The sequence below is a fragment of the Engystomops pustulosus genome, chromosome 7, assembly GCF_040894005.1.
Source record: "Engystomops pustulosus chromosome 7, aEngPut4.maternal, whole genome shotgun sequence".
NCBI classification, from domain to species: Eukaryota; Metazoa; Chordata; class Amphibia; order Anura; family Leptodactylidae; genus Engystomops; species Engystomops pustulosus.
Genome location: NC_092417.1, coordinates 125,251,234 through 125,276,323, shown reverse-complemented (window position 1 = coordinate 125,276,323; position 25,090 = coordinate 125,251,234). Strand labels below are relative to the sequence as shown.

Below are 25,090 nucleotides of genomic sequence, written 5' to 3'. Positions count from 1 at the left end.
GATGGCATGGCCAGCAACCGGTGGTGACCTCACCTCCGGCTGGTCTCTCCACCCGAGCTACGGTACTTATATGAAGTACATCCCCAGTACAAAAGGGTATCCCTTGAGGAAGCCTGCATACCAGGCGATACGCGTGGCGTCTGTTTATTCCCTCCCATGCTGGCTGCTATTCATATCATACCGGTAATGTAACCTTATATTCGTCACTATAAAACTACATTATTTTTTGGCACTAAATTATTGATTGCAGGAATATCTATGCTCCAAAACAGAAAATGTGTCTTTGTGAACACCGATTACGATATGTACCCTCATTTGGGAGCTATATAGTTAAACTACCTGATATATACACTCACCGGCCACTTTATTAGGTACACCATGCTAGTAACGGGTTGGACCCCCTTTTGCCTTCAGAATTGCCTCAATTCTTCGTGGCACAGATACAACAAGGTACTGGAAGCTCCTCAGAGATTTTGGTCCATATTGACATGATGGCATCACACAGTTGCCGCAGATTTGTCGGCTGCACATCCATGATGCGAATCTCCCGTTCCACCACATCCCAAAGATGCTCTATTGGATTGAGATCTGGTGACTGTGGAGGCCATTTGAGTCCAGTGACCTCATTGTCATGTTCAAGAAAGCAGTCTGAGATGATTCCAGCTTTATCACATGGTGCATTATCCTGCTGAAAGTAGCCATCAGATGTTACAGGGTACATTGTGCTCATAAAGGGATGGACATGCTCAGCAACAATACTCAGGTAGGCTGTGGCGTTGTACCAAGGGGCCCAAAGAGTGCCAAGAAAATATTCCCCACACCATGACACCACCACCACCAGCCTGAACCGTTGATACAAGGCAGGATGGATCCATGCTTTCATGTTGTTGACGCCAAATTCTGACCCTACCATCCGAATGTCGCAGCAGAAATCAAGACTCATCAGACCAGGCAACGTTTTTCCAATCTTCTACTGTCCAATTTCGATGAGCTTGTGCAAATTGTAGCCTCAGTTTCCTGTCCTTAGCTGAAAGGAGTGGCACCCGGTGTGGTCTTCTGCTGCTGTAGCCCATCTGCCTCAAAGTTCAATATACTGTGCGTTCAGAGATGCTCTTCTGCCTACCTTGGTTGTAACGGGTGGCGATTTGAGTCACTGTTGCCTTTCTATCAGCTCGAACCAGTCTGCCCATTCTCCTCTGACCTCTGGCATCAACAAGGCATTTCCACCCACAGAACTGCCGCTCACTGGATGTTTTTTCTTTTTCGGACCATTCTCTGTAAACCCTAGAGATGGTTGTGCGTGAAAATCCCAGTAGATCAGCAGTTTCTGAAATACTCAGACCAGTCCTTCTGGCACCAACAACCATGCCACGTTCAAAGGCCACAAATTACCTTTCTTCCCCATACTGATGCTCGGGAGAACTGCAGGAGATTGTCTTGACCATGTCTACATGCCTAAATGCACTGAGTTGCTGCTATGTGATTGGCTGATTTGAAATTAAGTGTTAACGAGCAGTTGGACAGGTGTACCTAATAAAGTGGCCGGTGAGTGTATATACACTCACCGGCCACTTTATTAGGTACACCTGTCCAACTGCTCGTTAACACTTAATTTCTAATCAGCCAATCACATGACGGCAACTCAGTGCATTTAGGCATGTAGACATGGTCAAGACAATCTCCTGCAGTTCAAACCGAGCATCAGTATGGGGAAGAAAGGTGATTTGAGTGCCTTTGAACGTGGCATGGTTGTTGGTGCCAGAAGGGCTGGTCTGAGTATTTCAGAAACTGCTGATCTACTGGGATTTTCACGCACAGCCATCTCTAGGGTTTACAGAGAGTGGTCCGAAAAAGAAAAAACATCCAGTGAGCGGCAGTTCTGTGGGCGGAAATGCCTTGTTGATGCCAGAGGTCAGAGGAGAATGGGCAGACTGGTTCGAGATAATAGAAAGGCAACAGTGACTCAAATCGCCACCCGTTACAACCAAGGTAGGCAGAAGAGCATCTCTGAACGCACAGTATGTCGAACTTTGAGGCAGATGGGCTACAGCAGCAGAAGACCACATCGGTTGCCACTCCTTTCAGCTAAGAACAGGAAACTGAGGCTACAATTTGCACAAGCTCATCTAAATTGGACAGTAGAAGATTGGAAAAACGTTGCCTGGTCTGATGAGTCTCGATTTCTGCTGCGACATTCGGATGGTAGGGTCAGAAATTGGCGTCAACAACATGAAAGCATGGATCCATCCTGCCTTGTATCAACGGTTCAGGCTGGTGGTGCTGGTGTCATGGTGTGGGGAATATTTTCTTGGCACTCTTTGGGCCCCTTGGTACCAATTGAGCATTGTTGCAACGCCACAGCCTACCTGAGTATTGTTGCTGACCATGTCCATCCCTTTATGACCACAATGTACCCAACATCTGATGGCTACTTTCAGCAGGATAATGCGCCATGTCATAAAGCTGGAATCATCTCAGACTGGTTTCTGGAACATGACAATGAGTTCACTGTACTCAAATGGCCTCCACAGTCACCAGATTTCAATCCAATAGAGCATCTTTGGGATGTGGTGGAACGGGAGATTCGCATCATAGATGTGCAGCCGACAAATCTGCGGCAACTGTGTGATGCCATCATGTCAATATGGACCAAAATCTCTGAGGAAAGCTTCCAGCACCTTGTTGAATCTATGCCACGAAGTATTGAGGCAGTTCTGAAGGCAAAAGGGGGTCCAACCCGTTACTAGCATGGTGTACCTAATAAAGTGGCCGGTGAGTGTATATATATATATATATATATATATATATATATATATATATATATATGTACCAATTATAGCCTGAGAGTGGATTTTGTATTATTGTGTCCCGCTTGTCTGGCTTTTTTAAGTGTTTTTAATGTATTATTCAATGTAGTATCAATTATGAATAAATACTTTTGTTGTCCCATATACACATCAATCTCTTTCTTCAATGATATATGTTATTAAATAATTATGTCCAACTAGCCCTACCTTTCCTTTATAAGTATTATATGCATCTTATGTATCTCATCTCTGATCTGTTTCTGCTCTCCTACTACCCTGTTTCCCCTAAAATAAGACATCCCCCAAAATAAGACCTAGTACAATTTTGCTCAGGCTTAGAAATATAAGGCCTCCCCTGAAAATAAGACCTAGCGGCAGCCATTGCAGCAGCTCCCCCCAAGCCATACATTAGTATTAGTAAATCTTTTAGATGCTGCAGAAGGTTGTGACATGGGGAAGAATTCATGGAAGTAAATCCCTGGCTGTTGTGCTGCAAATGTGACCCCAGCAGCTCCCAGGATAAGAAGGGTCATTTATGGAAAGCGCTTTTACTAAACATGAGAGACTGGGGCCAATGATTCTAATAGAAATGGAGTTAGAAGGAATACAGCAGGAAATTGAGAGTTTGGAGAGTCATAAGGATGTTAGAGAAGTTGTTTTTTTGTTCAACGATAAATGTAAATTCTTGTTCATGAAAAAATAAGACATCACCTGAAAATAAGACCTAGTGCATCTATAGGGGCAAAAATTAATATAAGACACTGTCTTATTTTCAGGGAAACAGGGTATGTATCCGATACTAGTGAATGTTCAGAAGCTAAATGAAAGTGTATAGAAACCTGGACCCTGATAATCTAAGCACATTGTCAGCACACAGCATCTAATAGCACAGAGGGATCATAATGTGTCTGCTTAGAGAGACTCCGACCAGCACAGTCAGTCTACACTGGCTATCACCAAGTTATGCTGACCCTTGACGCTAGTCTCTCACTCAGCCAAACCAGTTCCCTACGCTGTACTAGGGAAACCCAATCAGGTCGGAACAGTGCTTTCTACAGTTGGGAATCAGTTCCTTTTGGAATAGATATCTTGTTTGGTTTTAATCCTGCATGTGATGCAGGTGATGCTTGATGTAAAGGGAGCTCTCTTACAAGGCAGCTAAAAGAAGCATGGTTTTCCTTATCCCATCCTGGAAAACTTTGCAAATTTTCCGAGAATCCCCCTAGTGAAGCATCAATGGCTATAAGATTCCACAAGCATACACGGTGGCCTTAAGTGGCAGTCTCCCTAAGGAGAACTTTTACTTCCCAATTATAGGAGCTAAAACAGCAATAAAACTGAATAAAATTGTAAAGTAAATTTAAATAAATTAATTGTGTAAACCTCACTATGGGATTAAAATCTCAAAATGTATTTTAATGGACTTTCCCTTTAAAGGGACCTCATTTTCCATTTAAAGTGAAAGTTCTGTTGCAACAAAGCCAATACCCTTTGTGGCATATTTAAAGGGAAAGGTTTCGGTGTGGAGATATTTCTCTCATATCGTATGTAAGAATGGGAGAGAAGTATTCGGAGCGGACAAGGTAAGCAAAATATTGCATCTTAAACTCCTGATCTCTAACCTGTACCCCCCCTAATATCCAGGCATAATTGCCCGCTAGGGGCTCAATACAGAGTAAAAAAATTAGCGGGGAGAGAGGGCACCCCTGTCAAGTGCCATTTAAAGAAGGGATGGGTCCGACATTGCATAAGGGAAACTAACTATTGCTGTATGAACAATATACAACCCACAAATAGTCAGGAAGTGACCAGTCTCCAAGGTTGCATACATGAATGACCAGTCAAGTCTATCAAATGCCTTTTCCGAATCTAAGCTAATAAGCAACGCTAAATGGGATTTCATGTTAACTACATCAATAAAATCTATCACTCTTCTTGTATTGTCAGAGCCCCGGCTCTTCGGGATAAAGCCAATCTGATCCTTACTGATCAGCGACAGAAGCCAAGCATTAAGCCTGTTAGCCAAGATGAGGGATTTTTAAATCAAAGTTTAATATTGCAATTGGCTAATAATTAGCTCAGTGAGTCAGGTCTTTACCTAGCTTGGAAACAAATGTTCCAGCTCGAATCCATCAAATACAGGCCTTTTAGTATAAAAGTTGCATCTTTATTGTCTTCATATTAAAAGCACGGACAAATACATCAAGAAATCCAACGTGTTTCAGACGCACAGTGCGTCCTTAGTCATGGATAATACATTAGAAGATGGAACAATTAAATAACAGCAGGAGACTTCACTGAGTGAACCTGATCCGCCCCCAAAAAGGTGGGTGTGTACCAACTTCAGTCAGCTGATAACAACGTCTACATGGTGACACACTCATGTAATGCGACCCAGAAAGAACCAGGAAGAGAGATGTTGTCCTAAAAAACCACTATAAGGTAAATATAAAAGGGAATAATTTCCCCATTACAATATAACCGGACCTAACATGGTGTGTCAACCAAATTGAGACATAAGGTATACATATAGAATCAAACGATTGAAAAATCTAAAACCAACATACTAAGATAATATAAAAATGTATTTTTGTGCATACCACTATGAGAACTACAATGACCAGAAAGATATGAAAACATCAGATGATGAAATATTTTGCAAAATGCACGAATTATTCTTTAATGAATCAGTGATAATGTAGCATTAACTTATTGCGAACATTCATTGTGTCAAGTTGTCATCCTCAAATAATAGAGGAAGGTACTTGAAAATTATTTGTATGATTTTACGAAACTGAGAAATATACTACAGAGAAAGTGTGGGTATAACTCGAGTGTCATTTTTATGGATGGGACAACGTCTCTTCTGAAGTAGAAGACCACAATGTCATTCACTCTATTCAAAGACCACTGTGGACATCCTCTGTGTGTCAATCTCTGTGAAATAACCAAGGTTTCTTTCTGAAAATAAGGGTCAAGTCTGCAATTTCTTCTGCTGCAAATCATCTCACCAACTGGTATTGATCTAACAGTATGTTTAGGGTGTTGACTCCTATAATGTAAAATTGTGTCGCCAGCCGTGGGCTTTCTAAAAGTGCCAGTTGCAACCGTCTCACCAACTACCCCCCGCAATCGGAGGTCCAAGAATGTGACCTCAGTCACATGGGAATAGTGTGTGAAATGTAATTTGTAACCATTTTGATTGATGTACTGGACAAATGAGGGTATGGCAGATACACCCCCCTTCAAATAAGGAGGAGATCATCAATGTATCTGCCATACCACTAAATGCTGGACAAAAATGGATTCTCCTCTGTGTAGATATACTGCAATTCCCACCATGACATGACAAGGTTGGCCAATGAGGGCGCATATTTCGCCCCCATTGGCACAACCTGCACTTGCAAGAAAAATTTATTGGCAAACATAAAATAGTTATGTGACATAAGGTGGAGTGTGACCTGCATAATGAATTCCTTCAAGTCGAGTGAGTATTCACTATAGGAATTTAAATGAAATTCCAATGCCTTCATAGCAATAACATAAGGGATGGACGTATATAATGAAACATTGGCATCATGAATGAGGTAATGATAAAATCTTATTCAGGTACACCTTATACTATGCTCGAAAAGTGGTGGAAGGACCAAGACCCTCCCCCGTTAAAACAATGGATCCTGCTCGTTAACAGTGTTATTCCCCACTACCGCTCTGTATATATATATATATGTCAACAGAAAGTGCACGCAGAAATATGAGCGCATCTGGTCCAGATGGTGTGAGAATCTCCATACTGCCATGTAATCCCTTCTGATCTTCATTTATTCCCCTAAAGAAGGAGACTGAATGTATGAGTGTGTGTATGAGTGTTTGTTTGTCCAAGTGTCAGTGTGGGAATAGAATCCATTTTCTATTGTGTTCTCCCTCTATGTGTCTTTTTATTTGGCTCTATTGATAGAAAAGACTCCTATGTACCATTTCCCACCATCCCCCCATGTACACAGATCATCTTTCAGAGGCTATTGGAATGTGGGTATGGTCAGTAGGTTCCTTTGTCTCAAGAACCTATAAAAACTGTCTGCAACCTAAATAAATTGGAATTCTCTCAAACATGTGAAGGTCTGAGTGATTCACCGAGCAGCTCGTACTATACAATGATCAGGAAACACATCACATCGAGAGATATGGGGATATTTCCCTGACAAAACTTGGCGCTCGAACAGCGACATGGGTTTGCATGAATTTAGGGATCATCCTTTCAGGACAGACAGACCATGCAGCTGCACAAAAAGGTAAGAAGCTTTTTCTTCCAAATTGCTCTGTCTCTCCTTGTTTGGATTGTTCCACGTCCGGTGAGTTGCATGCCTATATTGCCCAGTCCAAAGAATCTTGTTAGTTTATTTGAAAACTCCATGTGATGTGTGGTAGTGTATATGGCTATTGTGTGAGTTTGAACATGTGTGTTTGATAGCGCTATTGTGATACTGTACTGTACTGGTTTTAAGAGAGTAACATCCTGGAATTGCCCCTACCTAAAGAGTCACCTAGAAGAGCAGTTTTTGGATCGTAATTCGCTTGAGACAAAGTAGACTGAGTTTGGACAGTCGGACTTTATAAATTTATTTTGTGTGGTAGGATCCAGAGCTGCTTCAAGGAAGGGGACTGCAGTCATTTCTTGACGGGCAAACGGGTTAGGAAAAATTACTAAATTAAATAAAAGTGGTTAAAACTGCCCTATGGAAGAGTGACTGCGAGTGTGTGCCGGCACTAGAGATTTATAGAAAATTATGGGAAAAATTGCTAGGTAGGATGAGAGGCAATTCAGAGGGAAACCAGTACTACGGATCTTGAATGAGAAAGAGGCTGTAAAAGGATGTCAGAGAATGTTGGAAAAGGACAAGTATATCAAAAGATGGTTGTTTGTATGTTGGTAAATGGAAAGGTTCTTAAAAGAACAAAGGCTGGTTGCATAATAATGATATGATGGAAATTGCAAGTGGATATAAGAAAGTTACAGAGGAAGTGACGAGAGGAGGTTATAAAGAAACAGCCATAAGAAATTGTGTGTTGTATGAGTGTTATGACGATGACAGACAAAAACGTTGGACAGACAAAAGACAAAGACAACATTCAGGAAAGGTTCTGCCTCCACCCTAAAATGGTGGATGAATTGATGTATGGAAACAAAGAAATAGACTGGCGGGAGACATGTGAATGCAATGTGGAACCTAGACCCAACCCCCACACTGGAATATATCCGGTCAAGACTGGATTAGAAAAAGTGCAGGCTCTGCACAGAACAAAGACATAGTCTTCAGATGTTTCTCCTGTAGGGGGCAGTAGACCAGTGGTATGGGGAATAATGCATTGCCTAAAGATCTTTGGATTTGCACCCACACTCCGCTCAGCTGTATTGTTGTAACTTTAGAAGACTACTAAGATATAGTACCCAGGGAATAAATGTAGGAGACTGTGCCAGCTTATCTAAGAGTCACCTCTCAGAACTTCAAAGTCCAAAAACCCGGGTAGTAACATATTTGTTACGGATTTTGGACTTCTGTGGGGAGAACTCCTGGACGGTTGTGCAGTCCCTATTGGATTCCCTGAGCTGACCCTTGCCAGATACTGTAGGTGTTCTATGAGTTTATTCCATTATACAGTCCTGCAGATTATGGCAAAGATATAAATATGTGTTTTGTCTATATCATGTATAGTGCTAGTGGTATTTCATTAGAGTTACCAGATGTGAGGAAAGCAGAGCAAACAATTGTGGACATTGTTCATTGTAGGCTTGGACCTGAGAAATCCTGTGATTTATGTTTAAAAACATCAGACATGTAGTGTAAAACTTTATAATACACCTAAAGTCTGAAGGGTGTGGTCAAAAGTTTTAGCAATTTGTGTAGGATGATGGAGTGAACTTAGATGTTACAAATGGTGTGTTAGACTCCTTCTTTGTTCTCTTGTATGCTGGGACACTTAGTACTACAGACACCACAGGGAGAAGGAGTGGGCTGCCTCCCCCCTTGTCTCAGTGAACACAGGAGGGGGGGGGAGGGGGACAAGTGTTGGAATGTTAAGAGAAAAAAGGAACAATGAGAATGTGTGTTCATTACTGAGGACTGATAACCCTCATGGCCCTAAGCAGATTTTGGGTTTGATTCGGTGCAACATCTGTAATTTTAATGTTTTAACCAGGAGTAAAAGCTCCCGATGATCCCATACTATTAGTCCTATTCAGCAGCTATGACTGAGATTATTATTAGGAGCTTTTTAGGCAGAAGTTATAACACTCCTAGAAGCCTCCTACGTCACTGGCTCTAGTGATGCTTCTGCCCAGTATGTGCCCCCAGGATGACTGTATAGTTTTAAAATAATACAGCATTGATACATCGGCATTGGTCCCAAAACTGTGTTTTTTCTGGAGTAGATTGTTCACTTTCTATTGTTCTCAGTTAAGTTTAAGCCAAGCACCTCAGAGGAGAGGAAACAGGCCAGAAACTGCTGATCGTGTGTCACATGACAACCTGGACCCTTCTTGGTTTTGTATCCTACTGCTGCCTGTGTATAAAAAGCTTCTGTAGTAGTTTTGGACTATCCTGATTGTATTTCACCTCTTCATAACTAGAAACCCTGGTTATAATGTGCCCTCTTTATGATGTATTACATTGAATCCAGCTCCACTACTTTAGCTAGATTCAAAGGGGGGAGACATGAGGTAGACGGGTTGTATTTAAAATTTTCTATTAACTTAATGATTAATGAACCAGTTACCTTTTTGTAATGTCAAAACTGAATATATCATTAATCTGCATTTTGAGTTTTTTGTAGATGGCTTTAGAAACCAGGAATGAGGTCAATTCTACATCAGATGTGCAGTGGTCACACAACATGAGGTAACAGCAGCAGAACCACTCCTAACCTACCTGTCTGTACAGGAGGTGGAGGTGAAGGCACTGATGGAGGGGTGTAAAGTGGCAGAGGGTAAGAATGTGAGTGTTTTGGGATTCCTTATGATTCCTAACTTCATATAGTAAGTTTATCAACAACTATGAGACTTTGAAATAGCTGATAGAGGCCTTAGTGTTACAATAAAAGGTCCACAGTAGAAGGTAAAACCTCTAAAGCTCTAACACATGAAGTGACCATACTGGTTACTAGAAAGCCTAGGGGAAAGGAGCCTGGATCAGTATAGTACGTGACCCTCGCTGGCCCAGTAGGGTTTATCTATACTCCTATCTTTATAGAAACAGGCTTCACAGGTGAGGAAGCAAGACTGGAGTAACACTGGTACCCCATGGATGGAGGGTGGACTACGGCAAAGAGGTGACAAGCAATGTCTGCCAAGGGCCCTTTACCCTATGATGGTTTAGTGCACCCACAGGGTGAGACACCAGTCTAAGGCTCTATATGCTCCATGGTGGATAAGTATTGAGTATCACTTAGATTCACTTTATCTACTGTCCATTTACACATGTTTATATGTGCTTAGTACAATGTAGGGAGAGTAGTGAAAACCCTCATATATACACTCCGAAGCCGCATTACCCCTTCCAGAGGCTGCAGATTGGCTAAGTACAGCTACCAAAGGTAAGTAGCTATGAATATGTTCTTATGTGTGTGGACCTCTATTCTGGGTAATCTGAACCCTATCCTGTAACTAAAGCAACTGTAAAGACCACAGCCAGGGATCGAGGAATATGTTATTCCACTTATTCTAGAGACTAAAGTAAAAATCCCTATTGGGGCAGTAATATAGTTGATGAGAGCTCTAGGGATTAAAAAGGCTTTTCACCTACTGAGGTTGTTTTTAGAATTGCCCCATGGATGAACATATACTTCCCTAAGGTTGTCCAGAGGTGTCATAGAGAATTGGTGGGGTGTCCAAAATCTGTTTCAGTTCCAGAACCTTAAGTAGCTAGAGCAGAGGACCTGCACCCAGGTGATAAGATGGTCCTGATGTGACACTTGAGAAGTCTTTTGAAGGGTCATCCCAAGTACCTCTGACACATCAACGTGTAGAAACTACAACGAGACAGCGACAGCTGAAGAAGAATGGTGCTGGACCCAGAGACTACAGAACATGAATCTGTGTAGCTCGATGCTGCTATGGACATTGTTACTCCTACTACAGTGTGTGCGCCGCATACCATGTCTAATAGTACTCAGGGGTTGGTGGAGTGACATGTATAAGGATATACACCAATAGGATGTACAGATTCTACCCTTCACAATGGATTTACATGAATTGTGTTGTGATGTAATGTTCAGGATGCTCAGGAGGGAAGCAGGTGAAGTGGTTACATAAGTCCTGGATGTGTGATTAGCATATGTCAATGTACCACCTGAGCAGTACCTGAAATTATTCACAAAAGGGAGGAATTGTGAGGGAATAGAATCCATTTTCTATTGTGTTCTCCCTCTGTGTGTCTTTTTCTTTGGCTCTATTGATAGAAAAGACTCCTATGTACCATTTCCCACCATCCCCCCGTGTACACAGATCATCTTTCAGAGGCTATTGAAATGTGGGTATGGTCAGTAGGTTCCTTTGTCTCAAGAACCTATAAAAACTGAATGCAACCTAAATAAATTGGAATTCTCTCAAACATGTGAAGGTCTGAGTGATTCACCGAGCAGCTCGTACTATACAATGATCAGGAAACACATCACATCGAAAGATATGGGGATATTTCCCTGACAAGTGTCATCTTGTCCCAGCAAGAGATCCGGCTACAAAGTTCTGCTACCCACTCTCTATGTAACATCCCGTATATACACTCACCGGCCACTTTATTAGGTACACCTGTCCAACTGCTCATTAACACTTAATTTCAAATCAGCCAATCACATGGCGACAACTCAGTGCATTTAGGCATGTAGACATGGTCAAGACAATCTCCTGCAGTTCAAACCGAGCATCAGTATGGGGGAGAAAGGTGATTTGAGGCCTTTGAACGTGGCATGGATGTTTGTGCCAGAAGGGCTGGTCTGAGTATTTCAGAAACTGCTGATCTACTGGGATTTTCACACACAACCATCTCTAGGGTTTACAGAGAATGGTCCGAAAAAGAAAAAACATCCAGTGAGCGGCAGTTCTGTGGGCAGAAATGCCTTGTTGATGCCAGAGGTCAGAGGAGAATGGGCAGACTGGTTCGAGCTGATAGAAAGGCAACAGTGACTCAAATCGCCACCCGTTACAACCAAGGTAGGCAGAAGAGCATCTCTGAACGCACAGTACGTCGAACTTTGAGGCCGATGGGCTACAGCAACAGAAGACCACACCGGGTGCCACTCCTTTCAGCTAAGAACAGGAAACTGAGGCTACAATTTGCACAAGCTCATCGAAATTGGACAGTAGAAGATTGGAAAAACGTTGCCTGGTCTGATGAGTCTCGATTTCTGCTGCGACATTCGGATGATAGGGTCAGAATTTGGCGTCAACAACACGAAAGCATGGATCCATCCTGCCTTGTATCAACGGTTCAGGCTGGTGGTGGTGGTGTCATGGTGTGGGGAATATTTTCTTGGCACTCTTTGGGCCCCTTGGTACCAATTGAGCATCGTTGCAACGCCACAGCCTACCTGAGTATTGTTGCTGACCATGTCCATCCCTTTATGACCACAATGTACCCAACATCTGATGGCTACTTTCAGCAGGATAATGCGCCATGTCATAAAGCTGGAATCATCTCAGACTGGTTTCTTGAACATGACAATGAGGTCACTGTACTCAAATGGCCTCCACAGTCACCAGATCTCAATCCAATAGAGCATCTTTGGGATGTGGTGGAACGGGAGATTCGCATCATGGATGTGCAGCCGACAAATCTGCGGCAACTGTGTGATGCCATCATGTCAATATGGACCAAAATCTCTGAGGAATGCTTCCAGCACCTTGTTGAATCTATGCCACAAAGAATTGAGGCAGTTCTGAAGGCAAAAGGGGGTCCAACCCGTTACTAGCATGGTGTACCTAATAAAGTGGCCGGTGAGTGTATATTATGGATATTGTAATATGCCAAGTACTACTATATAATATTGTGCAATACCTCTGTATTGGCGGGGTTAAAAAATACTGTAATAGCCGGTGTTCTTGTAAATCAGTTTGTTTTATTGTACTGTATTTAAAGTTGCACAAAATGCAAAAATAAATACTTAAAAAAAAAATAATGAAACAACATCACACCCCAACCAATTGTGGTCATGTTTCCAAGTATGTTTGATAAGAATTCTAAGGACATCAGAATAGTCCTGTAAATAGCTGGGGATTCTGACCGCAAGAGGCTGCGGGAGGCTATAAAGCCTCTCACTCACTGATCCTATACCTGAAATTATGGGTCTCATCGGAGGAGGAAAGGCATTTGTGTGTGTTTTTGGAAGACCATGTATAAATCGGAACCAGCGGATCATGTACAGTCAGATAATCTTTTTGTTTAGAGGTAATTTAAATGCAATGTAAAACCTTCCTCTATGATATGAAGAATTTTTAGTTTGTAAACTGTAGTTGGATTTTGGGTGAGTTCCCTGTAAACTGTGGCATCAGAAAGCAAAGACAATATTTGAGAGCAGTAAACAGCTTTGTCCATGAGCACAACTGTGCCACCTTTGTCCGACATTTTGATAATTAAATTGGCATTATTTTTTAATTCGCACAAGGCACAGAACTGTCCCCTGGACAAGTTTCTGCTATGGGATGGACAAACATTCCTCTGTAAGTCACACAGATCACGCATAACCCTGTTCTGGAACAGGGCCATGGAGGATGTGCATGACTCTAGAGGATAAAAATGACGATTGCTGACCTTTAAATCTCAAGATTGATTAATCCTAAGTTCAGGGTTATTGGTGTGTGAATCAAGCGATAAAAGATTCAAAGTCATTTGTTCATTAAAGTTGAAGTCACCCAAAAAAATTGTTAACATTATTATCATGGGATACATTGGCATCAATCTTGGGTATCAGCGAGATAAGAAGATAACATGTGTTGATGCGGGTCCCGTTGAGGAAGCAGTTGAATAAAGAAAGCATATACACTGCAAGGTCCTCCAGAAAGACCCAATCAACCCATCCATTCCTGGGATTTTACTGACAGAGCCTATACTACTTCATCCAACTTCTAAATGGTGATAGGAAAATTGAGACTGGCCACCGCAGAGTCAGGTAGAGTAGGTACCTGACAGTCGGACAAAGAGTCCCCCAACAGCTGCTGTCTTGTATCCACATCCCGGGGGAGGCCGCTAGGTAGGGAATATTACTTAGCATAGTAGCCCAAAAACAAGCATCTTAGTAGCCCGAGGATGATATCTAAGGTCTCCCACACCCTCTCTAACTGCTTGAGGGGTACCGTTGGTGTGGTTTTCTACCCGCAAGCTACAGTGAGCTAGTAACATATGGGCCTTGTTAACCTTCTCATAGCAATGTTTCAAGAATGTGAGAAGTTTCTCAATTTTTTGGTGGGCGTAGTTCCGCATATGAGCATGCGCAGCTATCAAAGCTTATAGGGTTGCTATGTTCGGGTGAGACATCATTTTATTCTCCAGTTCTGTTGTCATTGCTGCTATTTTTAAATAGTAGGCCGATGCAGTCTTTTATAATCTCGAGGACAGGGCCAAGCAATCTTTTCACTGCTACTTCATGCGCCTCCCATTAAGCGGATTTCTGAAGACATAGAGAAAGCATCCCTGGTGAAAAAAATATGCATTGCGGCCCGCAATTGCTCAAGTACCACAGAATCGTTTAAAAAAGGTACTCAATTAGCCTCCCTCTGCACAGTTTAGTCGGCAATATGGAGCGTAAGGTTACCAGCCAGGTCACCCTTGAGTTGGACTATTAGGAACAGCAGGAGGCAAAGATCTTGACCCTAGAAGACATCTTTCCTGGAGTGCACTGGTTACCAGGAGAGGGAGGAGATGGTAGAGGAAGCCCCATGTACCAGTCTGTCAGCTGTGGTTCTGCAATCTCCAATGCTTTACAGAAGTGAGATAGATCCACATATGAGCTGAGGGTCACCGAATTGCCGTCCCTGCTGACGATTAAGGCGAATGGGTCATCTTACCTGTAGGATAACTGATAGTCTCGAAAGGGGTGTAGATGTCTGTTTCTTGAAGGTGAGCCAAGAAAGGTCTTGATACAGTTTTAAGCGGGCCCTAGCAAAATCCACGTTTTTGGCTACCATCGCTTTCACAATGATCACCTCTTTTACTGTGAAATCGGGGACACAACAAATCACATCCCGTGGTTGAGAATATAATCCATTGGGGCGAAGTGCCCCGTGTGCCTGGTCCAGTTTTATCATGCTAGATGCCTGTTCCCCTAGCAGCACCAGCACTTGTGGTATATCTGCGTCAGGGATGGTCTCCGGGATCCTAACGTCATTGCGCCTCTCCCTCTGCCATCGCCTCTTCCAAATGCTGCTGCATACCTCTCAGAGCGGTCAACAAAGTGGCCTGCGAAATATTTTCTTGTGGCTTCACGGTCCCCCTCCAGGGTTCCATCCTGATAGCAATGTGCTGTAAATTTTGTTGCATCACCAATATTTCGGAGTGGCAAGTCTCTACTTCTGGCTACTTCTGAAACTAATTGCTTACAGTCCCACTTAGTTGGAAGATTATGAAAAAAAAGTTTCAATTTCAGACAGCATTGTATTCATATTCCCACAGGAAAATGATAAAGAGGAAGGACAACACCGGTCCTACAGCAAACAATACATAAGCAGAGGGGGTGCTTATGGGAAGAGTTCACCTGGCTTGAGTCCGTGTCTCTTGTGGTGGTGCCATAGGTGCCGGTTGCCTTGGCTGCTAGGTCCACAATCGAGTCTTGCTATCTACGCATCTGCTTTCATATGCATCCAGGCCACACACCCCGAATCATGTCTATTTATCACTCTTGAGGCATCAGCTGCTCAGACATGGTGGAGTGATCAAGGGACCATAAAACCACAAAAAGACTCCCTGCCCAAGTGCTATAATATGTTATGTTCAACGATAACACTGGATCAGGAGAGGGGGAAAAAGTCCATTAAAAAGAATGGTTCAGTACTTTCGATATGAGATTTAGGGGAGGAAAGGTATAGGCTCTCTCGCACTCCCATCTGTAAATCATTGAAGCTCTTCCAAGTGGATTATCTTGAGGGTAGAAAAACTGAGCGCTCTTTGTTCTCTCGTAGCAAAAAGGTTTACTTGCGGATAGTTAATGGGAAAATTGGACACCAGCTCAGCTCACCTCTCCCTGTGTAGTAGGCGCTTGTAGTTTGGTCGGCACGGGCCACCTTGCTGCTCAGGTATATATAATATTCCAATACGAAAGAAGGTCACGGCCCAGCCAAGACTCTCCAACTTGACAATCCTTTATTTCAGATTCATCATAAAAAGTTCCAATGCATAACTAATGTCTACGCGTTTCGAGCAGAGACCCAGCTTTTAATCATGACAAACATAGGGATTACTTGCGGATAGCCCCATCTGCTTATCCAATACTGAAAGACCACCTACCAAAGTGCTATAATATGTACAGCTAGTAGTGTTTCTTATAACTAGTCTCATCAACCATAGCATTTGTGTATAAATTTGTACTCTATTCATATGTTGTCTTATATAATGAAGAGACCTAAGTAGTCTCCAAAGCTTGCAATAATCTTTTTCAGTTAGCCAAAAATAGGCATCAACAACTGAGGACTCTCCTTTCTGCAAAGAATCTCTCAACTTTTCAATAGAAGAGAACTGAGGCATTCACCAGTCTAAATTAAGCAGCTTTTATTCCATGCCAGCAGTCATGCTTCGGAATGGCTGACAAGCCACAAAGAACACTTTCTCAAGCCTGTGAAGTATCACAGGCTTGAGAAAGAGATTGTAGAGTGAAACAGCCCATCGCTCTGTGGTGTGTGTGACAGGACTACTGCATGACTACTGGCCTGGAATAAAGCTTCTTCTTGTAAACTGGTGAGTGCCTTAGTTGCTTTTTCTTTTCTATTGGACATTATATATTGTCAATGCAAAGTAAAATTTGTTATGCAGAAAACAAGCCCTCAGCCAGCTCTTACGTGGAAAAATAAAGTTATTTTTTAAAAAAAGAGCTAAGTCATCATGCTTTCCATGGAATATAAACAATCATAAATATGGGAGCTATCATGTGACAAAATGCCCAATTTATTAGAGATATAAAACTGATTATCCCCTATAATGAACGCCGTAACAGAAAAATAAAAAATTATATATATGACACTTTGACAACATTTCACCTGAAGAACAGTGGAGGTGTCAACAGAGTGTAGTGAAAGCCTTAAAAAAATATCCCACAATAACTGGACAAATTAATTTTTTCTAATCAATTTCACAACCATCAATATTTCTCGGCTTCCCGATGCACACTACAGAAGTACAATTTGTGTGTATGCAGCAGTGCTCCTGCGTATTTTCCAGAGATGTGCGTGTAATCCGAATGGAATTATTAAATGGCACCAAATACATTTTTCCTTTTTAATGTCTAAGCCCACGACATGTGAAGTTATACGGAACGCAAACAACGGTCCCATAGACTGTTTACGTCACGTGTGTCATCGGTGGGTGAACTCTGGCTTGGCCTGGCAGCGGCACAAGCAGGTATAAGACCATCCATTTGGTTCCTGTACAGGGTGCTAGCTGTTGAAAAATAGCCATTTCAGGTTTTGGACACATACAGATTGGTTTTTCTCTTCCAATTTTTTTTCCAATAGAGTTTTTCACACATCATCAATGTTCAGTGGAAATAAATGACCCCCATCTGCTTATCCAATCCTGAAAGACCACCGGTTTCATACCAACCATTTAGATCTACCAGACGGCGGCTGAGAAAATCTGCTGTCTGATATGCGCTCCCTTTTAGATGAAAAGCTGAAGGCGAAAAGGGAGTTTTCTTTGGCCCACCAAAATATTTTCTAATTCGTAATAGCAGTGCTCATCCTTCCTCCTCTCCAGCGTTCCTCCTGTATGCTCGTCCAGCTACGGGCAGGCAGATGTTATTATGTAAATAGACGTTTATGTAAATATAGCCTTAGTTGCATGATTCTTTTTTTTACCTTTCGGGAACATATGCTCTGTACAAACCATTTGGGAAGCTCCATCCCAGGAGGCTTGCATTCGTCTGAATACAAATATTAAACCAATTTAGAGAACACCTCATTTCTGCAAGAATACTTATTGTTCTGGCTAGGGGACATTTTTGTTTGGCCCATTTTGATAGCAGCCATTTTTGAAGTTCTCATATGGCTTTGATTCCAGGGAACACACTGGATGGTGGATGATATAATGCTAATTAGTTTCATTGCCTTCCTGTTAAGATTACTCAAAAGGTATCTGAAATAAAGGACTTTGTGAAAAAGTTTTTAAACTTTGCTTCTGGTAAGAAGGACATTTATTGAGTTGAATCGAGAAGAACCCCAAAAAAGATTTTCTTTGTGCCTGGCACAAAATCAATTTTAGCTTGTTGACCAACCATCCCAGTTGGGATAGAAATTTCTTAAGAAAGCCCCTTGAGTTTTCCAGCCTCCATCAATTCACCCACCAAGTAAAAGTTATCTAGATATGGTGTAAGTATGTGATTCTGTCTTCTCACCGCTACCACCACCTCAGTCATTGTCTTCAGGGAGCTGCTCAAATTGCAAACGGTGCCACAAACTGTAAATAATTAATTTTTCCCTGCGAAGAAACTACTGCAAACTGTAAATTCATCTTGTAAATTGAATTTAATATCAAATTTTGATTTATTAACATGAAGGCTAATTTTATGCTTTCAACCTTTGGTGCAAAATCTAGTTTAAATAAAAATTTATTATCAGTCGATAAGAATAGGCAGCGAATAATGACCTGCTCTTTGAAGGCTTACTGGAAATAGGATTACTTCTCCCAATTGTACTGTACTTTTGGGAATTCTGGTGGGATACTGGGATGAAAAAGAGGGTAGGGGGGAAAACAAATTCAATCTTATACCCCTTGTTAAATTATGCTGAAATTGGCACTGATATGCCACAGATTTTTTGTAATCAGCCTTTGTGGATTTTTATTGTATCGTATTTTATGTGATTTTCCAACTCACGTAGCCAAGTGTACAGAGACCTGACTACCACAGTGGCTGCTATATTTGTTTTTAAATTTAACATGGCAGCTTCCCAACCTTTATTGAGTATCCTGTCACACTTTCTCTCTCCATAGGGACCCGGAGTTGAGAGGAGTCTTCAAACGGAATATCTGTCTTTTTTGCGGATTTGGCTACTTTTTTTTGGACAGTCTCATACCTTAGTTTCATGGTCATCAAAACGTAGTCTACTTCCAAATTCTTTAGACACATAAAATGGCTTCCAAGAACCTGCCTATTCATCCTGAACTAGGGTTGCACAATGTAGCAAAACCTTGGAACTTGTTTGATACTTTCATACTCAGATTTCTTTCATTTTCAGTACTGAATGACTTGTTCTGTTCTACAGACTCACCAGCAGTGCTCCACCCAAAGCAATGTCCTCAGCAATGCTCCCCGCCAATGCAATGTCCCCAGCACGGCTCCCCCACTGCAATGTCCCCAGTAGGGCTCCCCACACTCAATTAAATGTTCTTAGAAGCGCCCCCCCCCCACCCACCCAATGAAATGTTCCCAGCAGGGACCCTCCCACCCAATAAGATCTCCCCAGCTGAGAGATCTTTTATTTTTTTTTATCTTTTTTTAACTTTTTTCCAGTATGGGAAATTCAATTGCTTGCTTGTTCACTATCATACCCTACAATACATGAGTATTGCAGGGTATTATCACTGTCAGCCTATGCAGAGACTAAGGGGCTCATTTACTAAGGGTCCACGGAACACACAAACATCGAACATTCCGATGATTACGGTTTTGCACCGCATTTAAAAGCAGATTGTGGCACACATGTCAGGTTTTGGCGCCGACTTTCATGCAACAGAAATGGGGGGGGGGGGGGCGCCACGGACGACCCGATGGATTCAGACAAAGCGCAGGATTTAACATTTAAAATTGTGTCGCAAGCTAAGCACTTACATGTACCAGGAAGAAGATGGTGAACTCCGGTGGACCTGAGCGGGGAAGCGACACATGCAGGAAATTGGATGCACGATCTTAGTGAATCAAGACAGCTTCGAATCCCCGTCTGACAACGCACCTCGGGGATCTCGATGGGACGGGTAAGTAAATGTGCCCCTAAGAGTCTGTCTGTGTGATATGATCTTATAGAGCAGGGCAGCACTTAACCCCTTCAGGACCACCATGCTTTTTAACATTAACATTAAATCCAAGCGCAATTAAGAGAATAGTTTCTTCTTGTGGACCCCCCCCCCCCATGATTAACACCCCCGCACCACTTACTTGTTATTAACTGTTCTCTTAATCCCTCTTAAGGTTAAAAAAAAATGGTGGTCCTGAAGGAGTTAAGGAAGTCTGTGCAGAGCTGCTGGTAGACTGGGGAAGCCTCCACCTGCGCTCATCCCTCATGTGGCAGACAGGACATGTTGCCCCCAAGCTGCCTTGTATTTGGACGGCACTCTCGCCCCAGCAGCAAGCAAGGTGCCAATCGAGGGAGAAGGCAGTCCAGACTGTTCTCTTCAGCAAGGGGGCTCACAGGAAGGTTAACTCCGTCCTGTTCAGCTCATGTTGTGAAAATTTCTCTCCAGCCTCAATCATCGCAGCATCAGGGCAGCTGGAGGCTACATTTCCGTGGAGGGCGGAGCAGCAGACAGTGTGTACTTAAGCAAACAGGTCAGGACAGTGCATCAACATAAATTACCTAAACTGCTACAGTGCTGTCTCACCGATTACTCCTTTGCCGCGCTCACACACAGGACATTTCCCTCCAGTTGGGGGAGTGGCGATAACGTGGAGTATCGCACGTCAACAAGTCCTGGTATTGAACCGTTCTGCCTGTCTAAATACCGAAAAGGTACTGAACTTTTGATGCATCATGCAACCCTACTTCTTTTAATTCTTCAAAATATACATTTTTTATTTATTCATTTTAACTATATTATAAGGCATAAAATACAGGCGGTCCCCTACTTAAGGACACCCGACTTACAGACAACCCATAGTTACAGACGGACCCCTCTGCCCACTGTGACCTCTGGTGAAGCTTTCTGAATGCTTTACTATAGTCCCAGATTGCAATGATCAGCTGTAAGGTGTCTGTAATGAAGCTTTATTAATAACCCTTGGTCCTATTACAGCAAAAAATGTTTAAACTCCAATTGTCACTGGGGCCAAAAATTTTTTCGTCTGGATCTAATATTATAAAATTTACAGTTTCGACTTACATACAAATTCAACTTAAGAACAAACCTCCAGACCCTATCTTGTACGTAACCCGGGGACTGCCTGTATACATTTTATATTAAAACCCCTTAACAACCAGGCCCTTTCTTGTTTTTGAATTTCCATTTTTTATACCCTTGCTACAAAAACCTAGAACTTTTGTTTACTTTTTCTTGTAAAGAGCTGTGTGAGGGCTTGTTTTCTGCCTAACAAATTGCACTGACAGTATTTAATATTTCATGCCGTGTACTGGGTAGCGGGAAAAAAATCCAAACAATGAATGTGCCGAAAAAATTTATTTGCAACATTTTCTTTCAGGCTTGGTTTTTACAGCTTTCACTCTGCGCCCCAAATGACATGTCTCCTTTATTGTTTGGGTTGGTAGGATCACGGCGTTACTAAATTTATATGGGGTTTTGTGTTTTAATACACAATACTTATACTTAAGAACTTAAGAGCTTCGTTACAGTCACCTGTGATAACTGTTATAGCTGATCATTGTAGCCCAGGGCTAAAGTACAGTAAATTACCAACATCCAGAGGTCCGTTTGTAACTAGGGGTCGTATGTAAGTGACTTACATACGACCCCTAGTTACAAACGGACCTCTGGATGTTGGTAATTTACTGTACTTTAGCCCTGGGCTACAATGATCAGCTATAACAGTTATCACAGGTGACTGTAACGAAGCTTTAGTGTTAATCCTGATTCTTATGACAATCCAACATTTTAAAAATCCAATTGTCACAGAGACCAAAAAACTTGTGGCTAGGATTACAATGATAAAATATACAGTTCCGACTTACATACAAATTCAACTGAAGAACAGAAAAAAAATAAAACCTTCTCTACAAAAAAATAAATTCTTCATTTTGTCATCTTCTGATGAGTTTTCAAAAATTAAAACAATGGGGCACATATAGCAAACTTTTGGTCTTTAACTTTTCATGCTGCTTGTGCTCATTTGCGACTTTTTTTGTGCCTAAAATAGTCTCTTTTCAAAGTTCCATCTTCTGACATTAATAACTTTTTCTTACTTTAGTGTATGGAGCTGTGTAAGACGTCATTTTTTGCAAGATGAGCAGACTTTTTCATTGCTACCATTTTGAGGACTGTGCACTCTTTTGTTATGTAAAATGGTGTAAAAGTCGCATTATGGATATTTTGGGGCTATGGGGTTCACTGGAAATAACGGTTTTTATATTTTGATAGATTGGGCACCCCGTAAGCCCTCTTCATACATCTTAACAGCTTACAGACGGATATATTTGTCAGTGAGCGTAAGGAGTTAAAGACTACAGATGCTTGGTATATGCAATATTTACATTTTTCAAAATACATTTTTGCATTATCTGTGGTCTAAAAGGGCATTCTACTCCTAGTTCAGGTCTAATGCATCTACTAAGTTTGTTTTTTGCTAGCTTTTTGAAGTTTCCGGTCAGAACCCTTTCAGAGAATTTTGCTCAGTACAGGGCAGAGTACAGAATATTTCCAGTGAAGCGCAGCAATGGATCAACTTCATGGGTAAAACTGTATACCATGTTAATATAACTTTCTAGATGGTACAGTTTCTAAGAAATAGTATTTGGATGATCTATAAAGGACTATTTCTCCTACCCATTTAATCCTGCAACAACCCGTGTGTGTGTGCGTTGCTGTGCAGGATGACCTGGAAAATGATAATTATACTTACACTATTCTTCTCTCCTGTGGTCCAAGCAGCAGAACAAGATTGTTTCCCTCAATTGTTATATGAGGGTCTGTCTTGATAATGCTAATTTTCTTAGACTTTTTTTTGCTGGTACTCACTTCCACCAAAGTTGAGTGGGAGGTTTTATCTGCCAGTGCACCTTAGTGTACCTTCTGCTTGAACAGCATATTGGAGAACGAGATCTCACATATTGCTGTGACACACAAGGAATATAAACTTAATGGAGTCTTCCGACAGTTCCTGCCTCCCCTTCTATCCTCGATATGTCATATGCATTCACTGGAAGTTCCCTGCTGCACGGCCAAAAAGGCACTGGCGAGTACTCAGATGGAAGCAAGAGAGAATCATAAGGGATTCCTTCACTTGCTCTACTGTTGGTATAACTGCAGGTCCCAGCAATTAATGGAAACAAGAGATACATCATGTCACAAGGTTAGCATCTGTAAGGGGTCCACAGTGAGGAAAATGGTAAACCAGGATCCCCCAGAAGGTACACAAAATATGTGTTTGAAAGAGTATGGATAGAGCTTATTCCTTTCCCTCTATGCCAGAGAAGAGGAGGGTAGGGATGGGATTTTTAACCTAAATCTCAGTTTCATGTCCCTACAGGGGGGGTCCATCTTTATTCTGATGAAAAATATAATAAAGATTTCTGTGTTAACATAGACTATTGATTTATAGAAAAGCTGTAGGAATGTCAGTGACCATTTAGAAAATTCAGAAATTATGATAACCATCCTTTCTAAAGCGGATCTAAAGAATTAAAAGATGATATATGTCATTAACAATAATGTGCCCATTTTATTGACTTTACCTGCATAAGATTATGTTGTGCATGTTCATAACTTGGCAAAGCCCCCTCTCCAATAAGCTCTGTATCAAACAATTCTGTGATTAGTATGTTGGCTCGCTGTCTCATGTCTCCATCTGCAGAAGAAAATACATATATATCACAATTGAAAAGCAACTTTAGCAAAGTGACTTTACACCTCTCGCGTAAGGGGCGTGCATAATTAGCATACAGTGCCTTGTGAAAGTGTTCGGCCCCCTTGAACTTTTCTACCCTTTGCGACATTCAGGCTTGGAAACAAACAAAGAAAACTGGTTGGCGTCTGCAAAACACCTTAGACTGGGACGAATCCAATCGAGAATCTGTGGAAAGGCCTGAAAACTGCTGTTCCCGAACGCTCTCCATCCAACCTCGCTGAGCTTGAGCTGTTTTCCAAGGAAGAATGGGCAAGAATTTCAGTTTCTCGATGTGCAAAACTTAGACATACCCCAAGCGACTGGCAGCTGTAATCACAGCAAATGGTGGCACTACAAAGTATTAACTCAAGGAAGGGCGAATAAAATTGCATACCCAACTTTTCAGTTTTTTATTTTTTACAAAACTTTTAAAAAAATACAATAAATTTCGTTCCACTTCACAATTGTGTGCATATTGTTGTTGATCCTTCAACCAAAAATTGCAATTTAATATCTTTAATATTTTAAAGCATAATATATTGAAAAAGGTAGAAAAGTTCAAGGGGGCCAAATACTTTTGCAAGGCACTGTAATAAGTGCTGTTAATTATAGCTTTCTTATGTTGGTGGTCCCATGGTATCAAGACTTATCAACCACTCAAAAAACATCATAAATTACAAATACTTATCTCCGCTCCTCTACATCCTGATCCTGGCTCTGTCCTTTGCCAAGCTTGACAAGCCAGGATCACCTACAAAATAAACTTCCTGTCCCACCTCTGAGCACCAGGATCAATGGACCAGGTGATTAGTCTTAGCAAAAAAAACACCTGCAATATGCAAAACTTGTACTTCTCATAGCTGCACCTTTTTGACCAAATTTCCTTTAAATATTGTTCCCACCACTGTTTTGGCTTTTGTTTTAATAAATCATTTAAAGGGCACCTACCACCACGAATCCACCTATAAAGGTAGATCGGGTGGTAGGTGGATGTATGGAACGTGAGGATAGCCCTTTTTAGAGCTAATCCTCACGTCCCCGCTAGCGCAGCATAAACTTTATTGCCCTAATATGTAAATTGAATTAAGCGGCTACTGGGGCGTGGAGTAGCCGGACACGAGGCTACACGGCGCGGCTACTCCACGCCCCAGTAGCTGCTTTCCCCCGCCTACCCTGTGATCTTCGGCGCGCAGCTCCTGGCAGCTGCGCGCCCTCGTTCGAGAAGCCGGAGTTCTGCGCATGCGCAGTAACTCCGGCCTTGTTCCCGAGATCGCGCATCCTCGGGCCTGCGCTCTGCATACTCTACCTATGCAGAGCGCAGG

The 25,090-nt window shown here is 42.0% G+C and overlaps 1 protein-coding gene across 10 annotated transcripts in view; it reads right to left on the bottom strand.

The window, feature by feature from the left end:
- Positions 1-25,090, bottom strand: part of PRMT7 (protein arginine methyltransferase 7) — a 530,266-nt gene that overhangs the window by 343,986 nt on the left and 161,190 nt on the right. For all 10 annotated transcript variants that reach the window (XM_072117757.1, XM_072117754.1, XM_072117758.1 and 7 more), the window contains one exon: positions 23,617-23,729. In XM_072117757.1, coding sequence (XP_071973858.1) covers positions 23,617-23,729 — 113 coding nt within the window. The remainder of the gene's footprint in view (positions 1-23,616; positions 23,730-25,090) is intronic.